Here is a 19,549-nt window from a genome sequence, read left to right on the forward strand (position 1 = left end):
AGTTGCATGCCAGGAAATAGTTTGCTTTCGTCATTTATTGTTTTTTTTTTCTTTTTTTAGAAATATGTCGTTTTTTTGGAAAACATTCAATGTGATGTATTGTTTCAATTTTGATCGAAAATATATGGTGATTATTTATATTTCTCGTATTTTTTATTTCATAATTTTATGTTTTTATAATCTCATTGAAAAAAATGGTTGGACTTGAACTTCTCTTATAAATTGATATATAATAAAAATATAATATTTTATCAAGAAATGTTACTATTTTTTAAATTTCATGTGTAAATTGAGTTATATAACTTAAATGATAATATTAAATCCATTGTCATGTTTAATGATACATAATTTCTAAATTGTATGTGTAAAGTAAAAATACAAATATACATATTCCGATTTATTATTTTACATTCATGTTTCCAAGTCAAAATTTGAGGACTATGAAACATATTTATGTTTTCATTATATGAAGATATTTCATAGACATTTTGTTTTAACTCTTATAATGTCTATAAACTGGAAGCCATGCTTTGTCATTCTTATTAGAAAAAAAAAATTGTATTTATCTATTTGTTTCAATTTAAAAGTTATACTAATTAGATATAAGTAATCGGTGAACGATTGTGATCCTATTACATACATGATTATAATGTATAAGTAATAAACTAACGTATACATCAAATATTTAAAAAAAAATACTTTCACAAATAACACGTATTACTAACAATACTTAATAAGCAAAACATGAAAACAAAAAATCAATATAAAACAAAATGCTCACATTATCTTTTTCTGTTATTCAGTGACAACTTACCCAAAAGAAACATGATTTTGACAATGTTCTATTCTCTTCTTCCAATATAATTTAATATTGAATAATAAACAACAAAAACACACATAAAATGAAAAGAAAATTAAATACATTATTGTTATATCACATATCTACACAATGATTAATAGGAAACCTGACCCCAACACCAGTTAAGTAAAAGAACATTAGACCTCGTTTAACCAACTAATAGAGAAACCAATTCCACCCGATGTTTCATTTGCAAGGGATCTATTTTCCATAGGAAATTTTTATGGTCTATGTTCAACCAATCAACCTGAAAAGTCAAAATGCACGGTATATGTTTAAGCTGAAAAGTCAAAAGCCAAAGGTTAAATTCAATAATTAATATCACTTTCATTAGTTTTATCATTATAGCGCCCTACTTTTATTTCTTATTATTGCAACCGTTTAGAAGATCTAGCCACACGTAACTTCATCCATATACAAAACATTTAGTGATGCTATACTTGGGTAGATTTTTCAAAGTATAATGTCCAAATAAGAAAAGAACTAAAACTACAATGTTAATGCTAAGTAGATTCTTTTACCTGTGTAGTGTAAATAAGAAAAGAATTGAGAGTACATGTTATTTTGACCTAAAATGTTGGTTTTTTTATCCACAAGGTGGAAGCATGGCAGTCTTTTAATCCAAAGTACATGCTCTTAAATATTTAAAGGAAGTACCAAGTTTATTAGGAAATACCTTGTAGCTGATGTAAGAAATACATTGATCCAAAATTTCTTGTAGCCAAGAAAACATCAGTTTTAGGTAACTATCCTGCCATTGTACCTGTTTATAGTAACATATATCACATGAATAACCTTTAAAATGTACCTTTTTATTATTGTCATGTTAAGAGACTACAAGATTTGCATCGTCCTATAAAGAAAAGACTTGATAATTAACAATTTCAAGCCAAGATCAAAATCCATTAATCATGTTTTAGCCGACATGGTTAGATTGTTGGAAGGGTTTATGAGTATCAAGTGTAGATTTTGAAAACAATAATGCTATAATTTACAAGCACCCAAAAATGTAAAAAGATAAAGGAGAAGCTCATAACCTGATAACCCTATACCTATATAACAAAAAGCATATGATAGGATTGTAATAGACAATCTCTTCAATTTTCTAATTGCATATGTACAACAGGTGTTTCTTGATCTAGCAGCCATCCTCGACTCTTTAAAAGAGTACTCTATTAAAAAACAACAAAATATATAGCTATATTAACATTTGTTTTTGAAATAAAAAATGATATATCACAAAATATGGATTAGAATGAAACAAATAACCAAAAAAATGCCAAAAACAAACAAAAAATATATAAAAGAATCTCACAATCTTTATGATTCTAGAAAAGTTAAAACACATCCTGTGGAAACTCTCTCGATTTACCTTCCCTGAGAGAAATTACACCACCACTTAGACCATGCTTTTGTATCGTCTTTTTAAATATTTCTGTAAAAAAGAGCCTGTGACAAATCACAAAAGTCAAAATGAACCAGAACCCAACATCATCTCTTGAACTATAGCATATAAAACTAAGGAAAAACAGCAAAAAAATCCATTCAACCATAACTAACAAATTAGTTTTTAATTTTTCCCAAACAAAATACAATTAGTAAGTGCTTCAAACTTAAAATCTGATTTACTTAACCTGAAATTGAAAATAAATGAACAAACAACTACTTGCACAAAAATGAAAAAAACTCAAATACATCTCAGGTTCATCTCCTGACAAAGACCTGTTTCAAGATCGACTTATGTGTGTTTCACACAGAGACTCGCAATGTAGAATAACCTGATAAGAAAACACCAATTATCACATAAAAATAAGAAAACTATAAAAAAAACAGAAATAAAGAGAAACATTAGAGTGGGTTGTTTCTACCTACATAGAAAACAGAACTCACAAAAACCCTAGATGAAGAAGAAAGCCTAGGAATAGAAAGGATGATGAAGAAAGCGTATCTTTTTTGTAAGGTTATATTGGAAAGCCTGCAAAAAACATATGAGCATACATAAACAACCTTACATTTTAGTTATATCAACACATTTAATCAAAATTGTTAAATCCTATGGAGCCTAATAAGAAAGACAATCCTACATATCAGAGTCTACAATATAAATCATACATTCAAATACAGGAAAGCTATATTACCTTCAGTCAAAGCTATAGAACCAGATATAAAAATAAAAATCGAAGCTATATTACCAATATTCAAAAATCCAAATAAAAGGTTAGGGCTCTTCGTTTTCAGCACATCAATGGTGTGGAGATGAGGATGTAATCGATGGTGAAAGTGTTTATGGAGACATCAATTTTGAGACATTAGATGCACGCCTTAATCACCGCCAACCACAATCCTCCACTACTGAAAATCGCAATCTATTACAGCCTCCTTAAACTACCGTTGTCACCTCCGTGAACCTCACTTTCCAGCCGATGAACACCGCAGCACCATCGAGAACCAAAACCATAACCTTTATCGGACCAACAAAGAAGAAAATAAGAAGAAGTAGGCGTCTGTTTTTTTCTTTGTGTTTGGCCGCAAAAGAAAACACACCAAAGTCCTGGTGGTTTTGATCCGATGGTGATGTAAAAGTCCTAGAGGGTTCAGATCGAGTTTTACCTACTTCTTAGAGAAAGAGAGAGTGAAGGATAAGAAAGTATTGAAGTTGTTAGTAGTTCAAATCTAGAGCGGCGATGGGATCGAAAGAAAAAAAAACGTCTCCACATGTTTGATCGTTCTCCCTTTTAACCCCCATAAAAGTCATAATCTTCTGGTGGTGGAATGGGTAACCCTCCGAGCATCAATTGCATAAGAAACCGGTATTATTTCTTTGAATTGAAAAGGAATCAATGGATCGGGATGAGTTACGACACAGGTGTTGTCTTTAAAGACAATTCGAAGAAGTGATCCATGGATGAGAGTGGCCGGTAAGGATGGTGTCGGCGATGGTGAAAGGGGTTAGGTTTACAGAGCGTTGAATGAGTTTGGAGAGAGTATATTTTCAGTTTATGGAATTCAAATTGCCATTCTCCAATGTTCTGTGTATTATAAACTACAAATTGGGCGGATAAAGGGGAAAGAAAAGGTCAAAGATAAGAAGAGAAATGAAATAGATAGGTGAGCCACCTGGGTCAAACGTTTGAACGATTCAGTTGGCCACAAAATAGTTTTGATAGTTTGAGGTATTTAGATAAGATGTTGACGGAACTATTTTTAATGCATAAAGTTATTGTACATATTGTATAAAAACTTGTACCTCTTAAAATTGATAAGATTGTTATGGTATGCCATAGTTATGGTGTTATGCATCAAATGTTAACATTGCTTTATTAAAAAAAACTTGTATCTAAGGATATTATAGACATTCTTATTAAACATTAAGCAAGGAAGCTGCTATTATTTGGACGGTTACACTTTTTTATTTTTCAAATCCATATAAGCTAACATTTTATTATTATTATTATTTTTTTTACTTTTTCAAAAGAAAAACAGTTTCAAATCATATAATATTGAACACGCCATTTCATTCTTAAAAAAATGACTATGGTCAAGTGATTGTTTAAGAATTTACATTCTTAAAGAATATACAATTTTCATCAAAATAAAAATAATTCTTATTGCAAGGTTGACATATTGATGCGTGATGATTAGAATAGTTAATATTGATATTCTCATAAGACGTTTTTGATAAATGTTTTAGAGCCAGGACCACTTTGTAGGTTTGGAGAATTTAAGCATTCTTAGAATTGATGAATAAAAGTTATTTATAGCTCCGTAACACTACCCATTTTTTTATACAACTTAATATTCTTGAAGAATTGAACAGTTAATATTAACATTTTCACTTATTTTATGAGAATGAAAGAATAAAACATAAATTACAAATATATAACTAACATTCTTAAAGAATAACACATGAACTACAAATAATTTAACATATTTCATGCATTATACAAATGAAGAATTCTTGAAGAATTTGAAGTGTTCTAGCTCTAAAACACCACAAATGTTTTATATAACTGGAAAAATTCTTGACAGATATCGTAGTATGCATTCTTAAAGGATATTGCAACATGCAGTCTTAGAGAATATCACAATATGCATTCTTAAAGATTATCGCAATAGGTATTCTTAAAGATTAGCGTTAGCAACTTCCTTTTGATAATCGCACTGTAGGTCCTCCCATTCAACTTTAAACAACTGCAAAATAGATTTGAAGATTTAATTGTCATAGCATAAAATTAATTAAAACTAGAATTTTAAACTATTGCTCATAATTATCTCTCACATATAAATTGTTCCATAGTTATTTTATTGGAGAATTTTATCAATCACTTTTTGTTCTTAAAAAAAATAAAGAACTTAGGTTTAGTGAAATCTTGGCCTACAAAGTTACCAAGAAATTATCCCATGACTCATAGACACCTTGTGGGTAGTTTCCTAAGCTCTTTGAAGTTCTTCAAGGAAGACACTACTAATTCCACCTAAGAAGCTATCAGTTAATCTAGAAAGTGGGGTAGACCGTCAAAAAATCGAACGCATTTGAAAAAAACGATTTAGTACACCATTATTTGAGAATATCTATGACACTTCAATAATCAGAAAGAAAAACCATTTTAAGTTATCGTAATATAAAAAAATATAAAAGAAAAAACATACATTGCTTCCAAACTTTAATCGAGAAAATCCATCATTGATACTTGTGTTAATTTCTTCAGCATCGAGAAGCATCTTGATAGCAAATTCGAAAATGGGCGTATACGATAACTTCACACAAACTGATGTGAAAAATTGATTATTCATATGGTCAATTCGGAATTGAAAATATGTATATACAGACTCTTTCATGTGATTATTTAATGATTTTGTAAAAAAAATTATGCAAGGATTAAAAAGAATGACGATACCGACCTAAAACCTAATTCCACGAAGATGATGATTAAAACCTATAACATGGTTTGAAACATTTAGTTGAATTGCTTCCATATATATCACCAATTTTAATTTAGGTAGGCTAATCAGATAAAAGGGAAATGTCGATCATACCCTCGGAAGATTATATAAGATATATGGTTGAGTTTTGGTCATACAGTCTGTAACTAAGGTTTATACATGAACCCAACACACACACACACACACACTCTCTCTCTCTATATATATATATATATATATATATATATATATATATATATATATATATATATATATATATGGGAAAAGTGAATATACATTACAGCCCCACCTAAGCTTATGTACTAAACCTTATGAAAATACATTGTTTTACTATATAAAGATTGCAATTAGGCGATTCACGATTAACACTTGAAGATGTAGATTCATTATGTACACAATAGTTTTGATAAGGAAGCAAGAACATTGATTATCTTCGACCTTCGTGGCGATGGAAAACAATACTATTTACTAGGGTGAAGTGATAAACGATAATGGAGGAAAGAAAACAAGGATGATAAAACAATAATGGAGGGAAGAAATGTTATTGGGGACGATATATTTACCAAGTGAAAACCAAATCGAATATAATTACCAAGTTAAAACGATATATTTTAGAGGTTTAGTACCTAAGCTTAGGTGGGGCTATAATGTATATTCCCTATCCCCTATATATATATATATATATATATATATATATATATATATATATATATATATATATATATATATATATATATATATATATATATATATATATGAGTTTGATCAAATGAGAACACCAAAAAGGTTGAGAACGCGAAACAAAGTATATTCATTTGCGATTCCATGTATTCATTTGTGGAGAAATGATAAATTTTTACGCCTTTAATTTCAACTGAAGAGAAAAAGCATATTCATGTTGATTGTGCGTAAAAATTTATCATTTATCTACAAATTGATACATAAAATCACAAATGAATATACTTGTTCTCGCGTTCTCAACCTTTTAGGTGTTCTCATATATATATATATATATATATATATATATATATATATATATATATATATATATATATATATATATATATATATATATATATAGAGAGAGAGAGAGAGAGAGAGAGAGAGAGAGAGAAATAAATGTATATATTTGCATATTAATAGAGCTAAAGAAGTCTAAAGCTTTACTTGACAATATAATGACATTGACAACAATGGGGGCCATTTGAAAGTTTTTGTTATGGAAAAATAATATAAATCGTCTTTTCAAGAAAAGTTCAAAATAAGAAAACAAGAACACAAGTAGCTTACCATATACTTATATCATGCTTACAAAGGTGCTTAAAATTACCACAACACAAGCAACAAGCCACCTCGGCATAGTACTACAAAGAGTAGTGACCAAGTAAACCATATGGACCACAAGAAGTAGTTACTCAATAAATTTAAAGCATACATTTTCATGTATGTATCTCAGGAGAAAAGAATGAGAATGGACCACAAGAAGTAGTTATTATTTGAACATAAGTTTTGGATGTATTATAATATGTTAAAATACATTCTTTTATGCATTGCCGCTTATGTAACTTTGTTAAATCATAATGGAATAAAAGGATTTATTGGATTTATTCTAGTGAAATAAAGAGTACTAAGGATAAATGATGGCACCCGCCGGATTGAGGCGTCACAATTTGCATTCTAAATTCAAAGTTTGTTTAATTTAGAGCAGTAAATTAATTAAAAAAAACATGTTTTACTTAGATTAATACCGAATTCTTGTGGATCAACCATGTTTCAACTTTCAACTGCTACAACTAATTTGATATCATATTGGTGCCAATATGTTCTTATAGGTTTCGTAAATCATCAATTAGTGACATATGTTAATTTGGCAACTTTATCTTAAAAAAAAAATGAAAAATCAACTTTGTTGACAAAATTTCTGGAGCAAGAAAGAGGATAACAAAATTGAGGCATAACTTCATTTGCACGCAATGTACTTTTCCTTTCTTAATGTGATCCTTGTAGCGTCTTTATCTAAAACGACGTATCTAATTCAAAATGCCAAAAAAAAAAAAAAAAAAAAACCAAGATAATTCACCTTATTTGTCCAAACTTACTTACTTTTCCAAACTTTATTGTCATTTTGGCATTATTACAAAAAGTTTTTGCACACGCACACACAAAAAAAAAAAAAAAAAAACCAAATATAATGATTCATACCCTCTCCTCCTAAACTTAGCATCTGCTTGATTGGATGGAATTAAATGGCAAAAGGAATGAAATAAACAAAATAATGGAATACATAGGATAATGAAATAACTCATTACATTCCAAGATCATAATATAAGCTTTAAGTTCATTAAAACCCAAAAGAGATCATAATAGAAAAATATATTTCTAGTTATTTTTAGAGAATAAAACTGTAAATTAAATAAAATTATGACTTTTCTTAAAAAGATTTGTCATTAAAATTACATAGGTTATAATTATATTGTAAATTTTAGCTTAAAGTTCCGGTCAAGAATAAAGTTAATTGCCACAACACATTTCAAGTAAATCATATTATTTCCAAATTGTAGATTACATATAACAATAAGTATCAATTTTTGACTATATACATCGTATTTATCAACACTAAACATATAAAAAACCTTACATGACTATTTTTCTTTTTTGTAAGATAACTAACATGACTGCACAGGGTTAAAGAAGTAAATTAGCAAACTTACCTGTGTCCTCGAATAACATGACATTAATGATCAAATAACAGAAGACTTTCCATATAATTAATATCAACTGCAGATCGACTAAAAGAGATTCCAAGATCATGAACTTGAGTTTCCAGGCTTTCAAGATCAAAAGAAACAAGCTTTTTCTCCAAATTAGCATAAAGAAATTTCCCACTTTTTGTAAATCCTATAGTCCACCACACACCTCTGTTACACTGAATTGTGTACGCTTTTGTCCAACTTTTGCTATATTCATTCATCTTCCATAACACCAAGATGTCATTTTGTCCACCAAAGAACTTTGAGTAGATAGCAAATAAAGAACCAGATGATCCCCTCACTGACAAAAGAGAAAATGGAAAATCAACAGAAGGCTGTTCAATCTCTTTGAATTTCTCATTGTCAAGATCAAATGACATGATGTAATTCTCCATTGGATCATCACGAATGCTCTTGAAACCCATCCAGTAAAAAAAACCCTTGTGAAATGTCACTACACTTTGAGTAACAATGGGTGGAACTTCAGTGCGAATTATCCTCCATGAATCTGTTTTCAAACTGTAAACTTCAACCAAAGGTGCGGCATCCACAGAGGTGAAATTACGGCACTCTGGAAAGTAAATCAGTCTGATAACTTTGTAGTCGTTTGTCGATTCATGAAACCCGAATCCCAAACGAGAAACCATCCACCTTTCGTCGGTGAACTCATCGGAAAATTGTGATGGTGGAAGCTTTTTATGGCTTCTGATTGATGGATTCCAGATATACACATCGTTCCCCAAATTATACTCCAATCCAGGTGCTAAGCATAGCAATCCGTTACACGAACCGATGAAGTTTAACGATGATTTTCGATTAGGTCCAATAGCGAAAGGGGTTTCAACAGCGTAGAGCGATTTAAAACTTCTATCGCAAACTATATGGCAGAAATTAGTGCATCCCAATAGAACATATCCATTATCGCGACACTCTGGACGATAATTGCCATTTGAATTGAAATGTAAAGCGACGAAATTAGGGTTTCTAATAAGAGCGTACCATGATTTACAAACAGAGGTACATCGAATTAGTGTTTTGACTGGTAATCTCAAGAATATGTCGATTACGAGCTCCGGTGGTATGAAATAGCTTGAATCATTCATTTGCTCCGGCATGACGATTGATTCTGATTTCTATGAATTGAAATCTTGAAACTAGAAGAAGACACAACACCGTTGAACACTTTACAGACTCGAAGCATTCGGTTCTTTTATGCTTGACTTGAAAATTTGCATAACTAGTCCCTATTGTTTGATATTTTTGTAGTTTTGATGGAATGTTATAAATATTTTATTTGTTGGTCTATGTTACATCCTTGCCAAAGATGACTATAACATAAGTACTACTTTTAGTATTTTATCAAGTGTTTTATTTGGAAAAAAAACCTATACATTTTTAATTACAATAAGCAAATGCATCATTTTTTATTAAAAAAAATCTGAATTTACCAATTTATTATTTGACGATAATTACAAGATATTTATAAGATTTAAGATTGATTATGGTATACAAATTTTTTCCAATTTATTTTGTTAGGAGATTGATTACTTATTTGATTACTGTTATATTTTATTCGTAGGAGTGAATGTCGTGTGAAACGCTTTACATATAACGTAACATAACAAAATAATAGAATAAATGTTCCAGTCTAGTTTCAAAACCATTCTAATAACATATTATGTTCATTCCTTTACGACTTCCATATATGGGTTGTATGAATTTAATTAAAAAAAAGTCTTTTTGGTCTTTAAGTCTGGCTTGCCAAGTTTTTATGAAAATAGAACGAGAAATCCCACAATCATTTGAATTCCGTCTAGTTCTCTTAAGTGAGGACAAATGTTTCCATCCAAAGGCATCCTGTTAAAGTTCGATACATTCTATTATGACTAAAACCTTGGTGATTAGTTGGCCAAAAAAGATGAAAATTTGGATACTTTATCCCTTTCACCATATTTCCAAACCAACTACAAGGTCCTAAGACGCATGGCATGACAAAGGAACATGCATTTTGTACTTGTATTATACTCCGTACATTTGGATAGAGATGGTCCATTTGTATGGGATATATCCTTCATTAGTTTTTAGTGGGAGCAACTTGTATCTTGTTTGACTACTAGCCACAAGGACGATTTGTTAGTGTGATAACGTACTAAACTTTCCACAAAAGACCTATCAAGACAAAATTCTTTATATGCAGTGGAGTGATCCCAAATCTATATTTTTTTTATTTGTATACGAGTCGATTTCAACTCATTTACATTAAAATATTTAAAACGTAATCTTTAATTTTTCATCTTTTTATGAAAACATATTTACCATTTGTTCTTCACTAAAAACATCATTTTTAGAATCTTGAATTTCGAGATTCAGATGTGAGAGAACAAGGATTGCGCGGGCAATGTTTGAGAACTCAAATCTTGAATTAAACACAACAAAATCGTTGTTGATAATAAAGTTTCAATCAAGTCTGGTAAACCAGTCAAGTCTTGAAGATGATAACTCAACAAAGTATTCAAGATGATATGATAAGTTATAAAATAAGAACAAGAAGAATGTTGAGATTTGACTGAATGATTCTTGATTTGATATCACAAGGTAAAAGGTGAAAAAGGTTGTCAACCAAAATACACGGGTTGGTCTTATTTATACAAACCTAGGACCAATCAAATACTACGACAAGTGTACTATAAAGCTGACACATGAAGGTTTGACTTTATCGACTTCATGCAAACATACAAACATAACATGATAAAATAGTACAATAGAATCATTCAATCTCATGACAACAAATTTCGTTGGCTACTTCAGAATGTTTATCATCTCAGAATCGTCATCATCTCGGACATACATCAGCTCAGATTGGGAACTTCAGATTGACAAAGATCACTTGTTATGAATCAACAATCCCCCCTAAGTGATCTTGACAATGGACGAGCTTTTACACTTGATCTCCAGAAACGAATAGGTAGACATTTTGCAGCCAGTTCCAGACTTTGATCCACCAGCTAAGTTGTTTGATCAATTGTTCCTTTACTTGCTCGGAAGCTTCAGACTTGACTGTCTTGGCGATTATCTTCTAAAGCACACTGGTGTGAACAAATTGATTTGCCCATCTCTAAAGAACTTTTTCTTCTCTGAATTCTTCTTCTTGTAAATATATCCAAGTTCTGGTTCGGAAACTGGACCTTCATCTAGCAAGTCGATTTCCAATGAGGTGTCAATTGGATCAAAGAGCTTGTCGGTCTTGAATAGAGGAGCAAACTCAACTTTTGATCGTCCAAACTCAACAATGTAGTCCTTCCATGCTTGTTTCACTATCCTTTTTGTCCTTGAGATGAGCTGCAATCATAAGAACATCATTTTGATTTATTGTCAGAAAATCAACATCCGAAATGGTAAACTGCTCCTAGGAATTCTAAAAGATATGGTAGTTATGTAGGAGGCAATCATGTCCAAACTTGCTCAACACTTTCATACCGCAACCACTGATTTGAGTGATCCTTCGTTTAGACCACACCTATTTTTCTGGAAGGGAATTGATAGCGTAGAAGGTGTTTAGACGTTCACGTTCTGTTTGGATGATGATCTCCATATCGTCGTTCAGATATAGTAGAGATAACTTGACATAGAATCTTGCATATAGAGATCTCGTCAAGTCAAGTTGATCATCATCTGAACTAGGAAGATCATAAATCATGCAAGTCACTATGTAATGTTCATGCAGGATTCCATCGGGGTAGAGTGGATAAATTCCGAGCAAAGGGTTAGGAGAACCCTTTTGAGCTTGAATTCTAAGACTCTTTTCAATTGCTTGGTTGATTTGATTTTGTAGCCAATACTCAGACTTTTCCAACGACTTCATCGGGCTTATTGGCTCGAACGAGATTCCTTTGTCTTTTTCTTTGATAGGTGCTCCGGGAGTGACTTGGAAGAATTTTTGAATAGCAGGGGTCACAAATCCCTCGGAACTTGGGAGAACCATTTATGGTGTCGGGAGATCATCATCTTTGTTGATAGGAGAATCCCTGATCAATCTTTGTAATCATCAGAGAAGGAATCGAAATAGACTTCTATTGAGTGTCTTGAAATGCATCAACATTCAGTTTCATCTTTAACTTAGCCATTTCCATGCTTTCTTTAAATGAGTCGGCAAGATTGGATGGCCAGGCATAGGAAGACCATTTTTTTCTTCTCTTCTTTGGAAAAGGTTCTTCCGAACGAAGGTTGTTCTTTTCCAGATGAAAAGGAAAGCACCACTTTATCACTCGCAACATCTTCATCACTTTCTTCTTGTTCACCATCTCTCCTTTCACCAATAACCATAAAATTATCTTATTCTTCATCAGTCGACTCAACTTTGAGCTTGAATTCCGAGCTTTGTTTCCACCCAATCACCATTTCTCCCCCTCTTGCATGGGCAAGCCCTGCTTTCGATGCAATCAACGCATCATATTTCAGATCGCATATCTTCTCGAACACCCTTTGAAAGCTGATATTGATCTGTTTGGAGAGCTTGTCATACGCATCAATAGTTTGATCATGAGCCTTGAGAGTGTCAAGGGTTTCTTCCATGACAGAAGGACTTCATTAAACTTGTTTATCGGAATGTCCACAAAGTGTTGGGCAGACTGAATCACCTTGATTAACAATTGTTACATAATTGGATTCATGTTATCCTTCGCTCGGATCTCCTTTTCAAGATGTTGGGTTTGTTTTTCATGACACACATGTGTCTACTTAATGAGTTCATTTGTAGCAGTCACTAAGTCGTCATGAACTTTGAGCATTTTAATCATTGTTTCAACATAAGTATCCAAATTGTCCGAGTATCGACGGTTAGATTCTTCAAGAGTATGTTTGAGACGCAAGGAGATGAGTTGATCCAACTGCTGCTCTCGTTATTGTAGTGATGGAGTAGCTGACTTGATTTTAGAACGAGATTTGAGAACCAAATCTAATTTAGCATCAAGTGCATTGACATGATCATTGACGTTTTCTACTTTAGCATCAACTTTGTTGATTTTGTCTTGCATGTCAAGCAAAGTAAAAGGATCTGCTATCTCATCGGAAGATCCAATGTCCGAACTGGATTCACTTTAAGATTGTTCTTCATTATCATCAGAATCATCAGCTCCTTTGACATCATCACCACTTTTGTTTAGATCATCATCACAATCTCCAAAATCCATCTCCTCTGAAGACGATTGAAAGTCGAGATCAATCTGTGGTTTGGAGGAAGAGGCTTGAAGGAATTAAAATATTGTCCTTGAAGGAAGAAGACTCGAAGGATCGACTTGAGTTTTTGTAAACTTAATCTGAACATTAGTATTAAAATTATCATCATGAGGAGGATCATCCGAAACCATATTGGTGAAGGGAACATCTCCTTTAGCTTTTTCACCTGTCTGAGGAGGTTCATCCGAAATTGGCATTGATTCGGGTACATCTTGAAGGGTTTTGAGCATCCTAACAACCTTAAGGTGCACATACAATCCTAAATGCTTTGGATCTATGTTTTCTCTAATTATACATGCAATTTGATTTTCCAAAGCATTACCCTAACTAGCATACAAACATGGGTACTTGTATAACAAAAAACTAGTTAGATGACATACCTTTTCTTGTAGCTTGATTCCTTGGACCTTTAAGATCCTAGCACCCTAAATGTGATGCCTCAAATGCTTCACACAACACCACCAACAATGGAGGACTTGAGAGAGATTGTCTTGCACACAAAATCGACTATAGCTCTTCCAAAGACTAATAGGTGCCGATTTTAGGAGCCAAGGGGGTTCTTATATAGTGTGGCAAAACTAGGGTTACTCCATGTAAACCCTAATGTGCATGACCTTCCATATTCCTTAAGCTCCATGGGTTTAAATGTAACGCCCGTGTTTCTGGGCTACGCATTAGTATAATGATGTAATAGTCAAGGTCAACCATTGTAATCTATTTTGAAGTAATAAATATGAATTACTTGAATATTATGTGAATTATGTGATTTTATGTGCTTATATATTGGTTTATAAAGATATAATAAAAATAAGCGTCGAAAATAAAGTGTTATATAAACCCAATATCTATACATAAAGTTTTAGTGGTCGAAACAAGGATTCCGGATATATAAAGAACGCCGAAATCCGAGTTATAACGAAGAAGTTATGACCTGTCGAAGTTTTACGGCAAAACCGGCACGACATCGGGAATCGTAAAAAGTGATTTTTTGATAAACTACTTTTTAGCCTTAGAGATCTAAATGAAAGTTGTAGTGTACGTTAAACCGAGACGATACATAAAAAGAACGCCCAAATCTGACTTCGTATGAGGAAGTTATGATTTTTCTAAGATTTGGCATAGCAGTGCACAACCCGAAATTCGAATTTTAGATCGATCGATTATTGGCCTACGCAACCTAAATGAGAATTGGAGATCTCATTAATAGGAACTCAACGATAAAGAGACAGACGAAAATGGAGTCCGTATGAAGGAGTTATGAATTTTACGCAGTCATTTAACAGTATAATATTCTCACACTATTAAATCTAAAATCAGTCGAGAATTAGCCGACGTAGTCAAAATAAGAGTTGTATATCTTGTCCTTACCTACGCGTGGATATAAAGAACGTCGAAAATGGAGCTCGTATGCGAAAGTTATGAATTTTTAAAGATTGGATGTTTTACCTGCGCCTAGTGCCACGTGTCAGCACCAAGCGAAGCCTTGGAGCCTACGCAAGACCACGACGTGGAGTCGCTCCAGGAAGCCTATAAATAGAGGTGCGGGCGCTGCCTCATTCCTCACACCTTTTCCCACTTCTTTCTCTCTCTAAACACTCTCTAACACCCCTAAACTCCTCCCCCCCCCCCCCAAAGCCTAGGGTAACTCCCTAGCACGAGAAGGAAGCCCAGGAGCTCCCGACGGCTCCGAGAAAAAGAGCGTTTCGGCTCGGAAACGCTGCTCCAGCGAAGCCCGATTTTTAATAAAAACCCGTTGTAAGTGAGATACGCCTACCATACTTTAAATATAGCATATATATAAATATAATATCGTTATTATGAACCTATAAATAAGATTTATCAGTGATTCAAAGTCGTTATACTGATTGAACTACTTACGGGAGAGGTGTCTAGAATGGTCACGTTGGGTTTGGTTGTTGGATTTCAGAAAAGCTACATGCCGAAATGGTCCTGCCTCCCAACTGTCCTGCATGGCTGATCCTTACTTGATAGATCATGAAGTAGACTCTGAGTTAATGACGAATCTAGACTAATAATTAGTCGCAATAAATATTAGACTAAAATCTAGAGGTAATAATACTAGGTTTCGTTGAAGGAAATCATATTGTTAAGAAGCGAAGCGCTGCTCGAATTTCGAGTCGTCACTTTAACAAGTGAGTGCATAGTTAATTTCATCTTACACATAGATATGAAGTATTTTATATAAATTACGTGCTATGTGTGCGTATTGTCTGAATACTTGCTGTCTATGCTGGATGAAAGATTTTATACATGTTTTAAATGATTTAAACTGTATATGTATTTTATATCTACACAATGTGTTGGGTAAAACATGGGTAGATGTAATAGTTGGGTGTGATGAAATAAAATGACGAGAGGCCTCGATGTTGACGATGTTTCCAATCATCTAGCAGAGTATAGATGACGACCATAGAATTTGCTAGACAGTCCAGTGGAACGCTAGCAGGCTCGCAACCTGTAGGTGTTTGTGAACGATGTGTTCACCGGTGTACTCCATCCCCCTCATGGTTGCCTTTAGGACATTCATTGCTGAGGAATCCCCTTAGCAGTAATGTCCATCCCAATGATGATCTTTAGGCTAGGTCTCTTATTATAGGTGTTTAGGGACGTAAAGTGAGGATAACGGGAATGGGTAATTGGGTTATTGTTGGTTGATGAAATTAATAAACTTATGTATTGTGGGTTGAAAACCCTATGTGCTCACCAGGCTCCCAAGCCTGACCCACTCAGTTTCTTGTATTACAGGTAGTGGCACTCGAGCATAGATGTGATGTTTAAAGGGATTACGGATTATAGGCCTGTAGATATGAATAACTGTTGTAAGGCTTATATTGTATTATTTATGCTTTTGATATGTATCGAACATGACATCCCGAGGTTTTTAATGAAATACATTTCTTCGGAAATGCTTTGATAAATATTTATCATATTTTATTTTGGGAACAAAATCCGCAACACTTTTATTTGAAATGTTACTCTGATTTTCAAACAAAGCATAAACAAAATTAGTCTTTTCTGGCCGTGAAAATGGGGATGTCATAGTTGGTATCAGAGCATTAGTTTAAGCGAACTAGGAATTTGTAGAATTTCTAGACTTAAACTTAGAATGCTAAGCGATTATTGTAAGATGAGTGTCTACTATATTTTAGACACAAGCACTAGTTTATTTTAGGAAAGATGCCTAAAATGCTTTTATGTGCTATATGTTATTATTTGTTCGGATCTATGGTCTGTTGCCGACCGGATCTGGAAACCTTATGTGTTCAGGATTCTAAACGTACGACTACGATATTAGAACTAACATGTAAACGTTTCGGAGAGATAAGGATGATTTAAACGTCTATCCTAAAGATCTAAATTCACCCTATTCGGTGTATAGATCAATATGGCAAGAACCCGAAGTGGAAACGCGAATGGTAATAGAAATCAACAACCTCAACCCCAAGTAATTGAGAAAGTGCCTGTAGCAGCCGCTGCACCTAAACCAATCACAATGGCCGGAGTACAAGCCATGATACGGGCTATGTTGGCTGAACAACGGGAAGAGATGAGGCAGATGTTGCATGAAAATAGGGACGAACCTACGATGTCAGTTGAACAACCCAAATTGAACGATGGGCAGTCAGAAGGAGGGAATTACAGTGGGACCGTTGGTCAAGCCAACCCACCAATAGTTCGACGAAACAACCAAGATGACGGAGACGAAAGGAATGGATGCAAATACAAAGATTTTATAACTTGCAAGCCATCGACCTTCACTGGGAAGGAAGATCCGATCGGAGTTATGGATTGGATCTCGGAGATGGAGTTGGCCTTCATGACGTGTGGTTGTAGAGGCAAGTTACAGACCACATTTGAAGTACGCCAGTTCAGGGGAGGCGCGGTTCATTGGTGGAACACCTTGGGGAAGACTTTGAGCCCCAATGATCCCCTGAAACTAACATGGGAAGAGTTTTTGGTGCAATTCAAGCGCAAGTACTGCTCAGCCCAAAACCTCCTCGAGCTAGAGAACCAATTCTTAAGTTTGAAGAAAGGAAGCATGTCCATTGATGAATACACCAACAACTTCACATACAAAATGGAGTTTGCTTTGCGCCTTGTTCCAGACGAGCTGACAAAAATTGACAAGTATGCAAAGGGACTTCCGTGGGAGTATGCGGTGCTAGTACGTCAGGCACCTACTCTAGAGGCAGCTATCTGGGCTTCCAAGTCTGTTGAGGAGATGATCAAGGGAAGAGCCGCCAACAAGGTTGAAGTTGGCGAAAAGAGGAAATTTGAAGGGTTTGAAAGGCCCAATAAGAAGAGCAATTCCAGTTCAAGGAAGTTTGGAGGAGGAGGAGCCGAAGCGAAGTGGTGCGACAAGTGCAAGAAGAAACACTCTGGGAAATGTGACGGATAAGTCACTTGTTTTAAGTGTGGAAAGCCCGGACACTATGCCAACGAGTGCACGTTCAACAAGAAGGTCTGTTATGGGTGCGACGAAGAAGGGCACGTCTCGAGGGACTGCGCGAAGAAGAAAGAGGCAGTAAAGCCCAACGTTCCACCAAAGCCGAAGGCGAGAGCCTTCCAGATGATGCTAGAAGCTGCGAAGGAGGCAACAGATGTCGCTTCAGGTACCTTTCTTGTAAATGGATTACCTGCCAATATACTATTTGATTCGGGAGCAAACTACTCCTTTGTATCACATAAATTTGGTGAGAAACTAGCATTGCCTGTAGAAAAACTTGATAATGCCCTAGTTGTGGAAGTTTCCAGTGGCAAGTTCGTACCTGTTAGTGATCATATTAAGAACATCGTCATCGACTTAAACGGAAACGAATTCCACGAAGAGTTGTTACCCATAGAGTTGAACGGTTTTGACATCGTTCTAGGAATGGATTGGCTTAGCGCCAACGATGTCGAGATACTTTGCAGAAAGAAGATAGTAAGAGTAAACCCACCCGGAAAAGAGTCATTTATGGTGTATGGGGACAAATACACAGTGAATTCTGGAATCATCTCCCTGATGAAAGCCAAGAAATGTTTGTCCAAGGGATGCACATCATATTTGGCATTCATGATTGATGCAAAGAAGGATAAAAAGGAGGTGCAGAGTATACCAGTGGTGTGTGATTATCCGGAAGTCTTTCCCGAAGATCTTCCCGGATTACCGCCTAATAGACAAGTGGAGTTCCGAATAGACTTGTTACCAGGAACGACACCAATAGCGAAAGCACCATACCGATTAGTACCGACGGAGATGAAGGAGCTCATGACGCAGCTTCAGGAGTTGTTGGACAATGGTTTCATTCGACCTAGTTCATCACCTTGGGGAGCTCCGGTGTTATTCGTGAAAAAGAAGGACAGACGCATGAGAATGTGTATAGACTACCGAGAGCTGAACAAGGCAACGGTGAAGAACAAGTATCCATTGCCAAGGATTGATGACCTATTCGATCAGCTGCAAGGTTCGAACTATTTGTCAAAGATCGATCTTAGGTCAGGATATCATCAGATAAAGGTGAGAGAGCAGGATATTGAGAAGAGTGCATTCAGAACAAGATATGGACACTACGAGTTCTTGATTATGTCATTTACACTAACCAATGCTCCAACAACATTCATGGATTTGATGAACAGGGTTTGTAAGCCATTACTCGATAAATATGTGATCGTGTTCATAGATGACATTCTGATTTACTCAAAAATCCAGGAGGAGCATGGCTAGCATCTATGAGAAGTGTTGGAAGTGTTGAAGAGG

General features: G+C 34.3%; 1 protein-coding gene and 1 long non-coding RNA gene across 11 annotated transcripts; both read right to left on the reverse strand.

Moving 5' to 3' along the window:
• Positions 1–879: 879 nt before the first annotated feature.
• LOC145124726 (uncharacterized) lies at positions 880–3,932 on the reverse strand. Of its 10 annotated transcripts, none has more exons than XR_013715701.1 (6): positions 2,998–3,929; positions 2,750–2,834; positions 2,232–2,637; positions 1,897–2,031; positions 1,536–1,622; positions 880–1,106 (listed from the first exon to the last, which is right to left on the reverse strand). It is a non-coding gene; the product is annotated as an uncharacterized LOC145124726 (long non-coding RNA). The 10 variants fall into 10 exon arrangements; XR_013715695.1 differs by having other exon boundaries at positions 2,732–2,834; XR_013715700.1 differs by having other exon boundaries at positions 2,232–2,308; positions 2,582–2,637; positions 2,732–3,929.
• A 950-nt stretch (positions 3,933–4,882) lies between these two features.
• LOC145126046 (F-box protein CPR1-like) lies at positions 4,883–9,725 on the reverse strand. The gene is made up of 2 exons (XM_079061444.1): positions 8,515–9,725; positions 4,883–5,050 (listed from the first exon to the last, which is right to left on the reverse strand). The coding sequence occupies exon 1, from the start codon at positions 9,666–9,668 to the stop codon at positions 8,538–8,540; it is 1,131 nt and encodes a 376-aa protein (XP_078917570.1). The 5' UTR covers positions 9,669–9,725; the 3' UTR covers positions 4,883–5,050; positions 8,515–8,537.
• Between the last annotated feature and the right edge of the window lie 9,824 nt (positions 9,726–19,549).

This window comes from Lactuca virosa, chromosome 7 (assembly GCF_052849685.1).
Source record: "Lactuca virosa cultivar CGN04683 chromosome 7, Lactuca_virosa_CGN04683_v6, whole genome shotgun sequence".
In the NCBI taxonomy this organism is placed as follows: Eukaryota; Viridiplantae; Streptophyta; class Magnoliopsida; order Asterales; family Asteraceae; genus Lactuca; species Lactuca virosa.

Excerpts from the sequence above, each read along its gene's own strand:
- LOC145126046 (XM_079061444.1), bottom strand. The coding sequence starts at position 9,668 with ATGCCGGAGCAAATGAATGATTCAAGCTATTTCATACCACCGGAGCTC.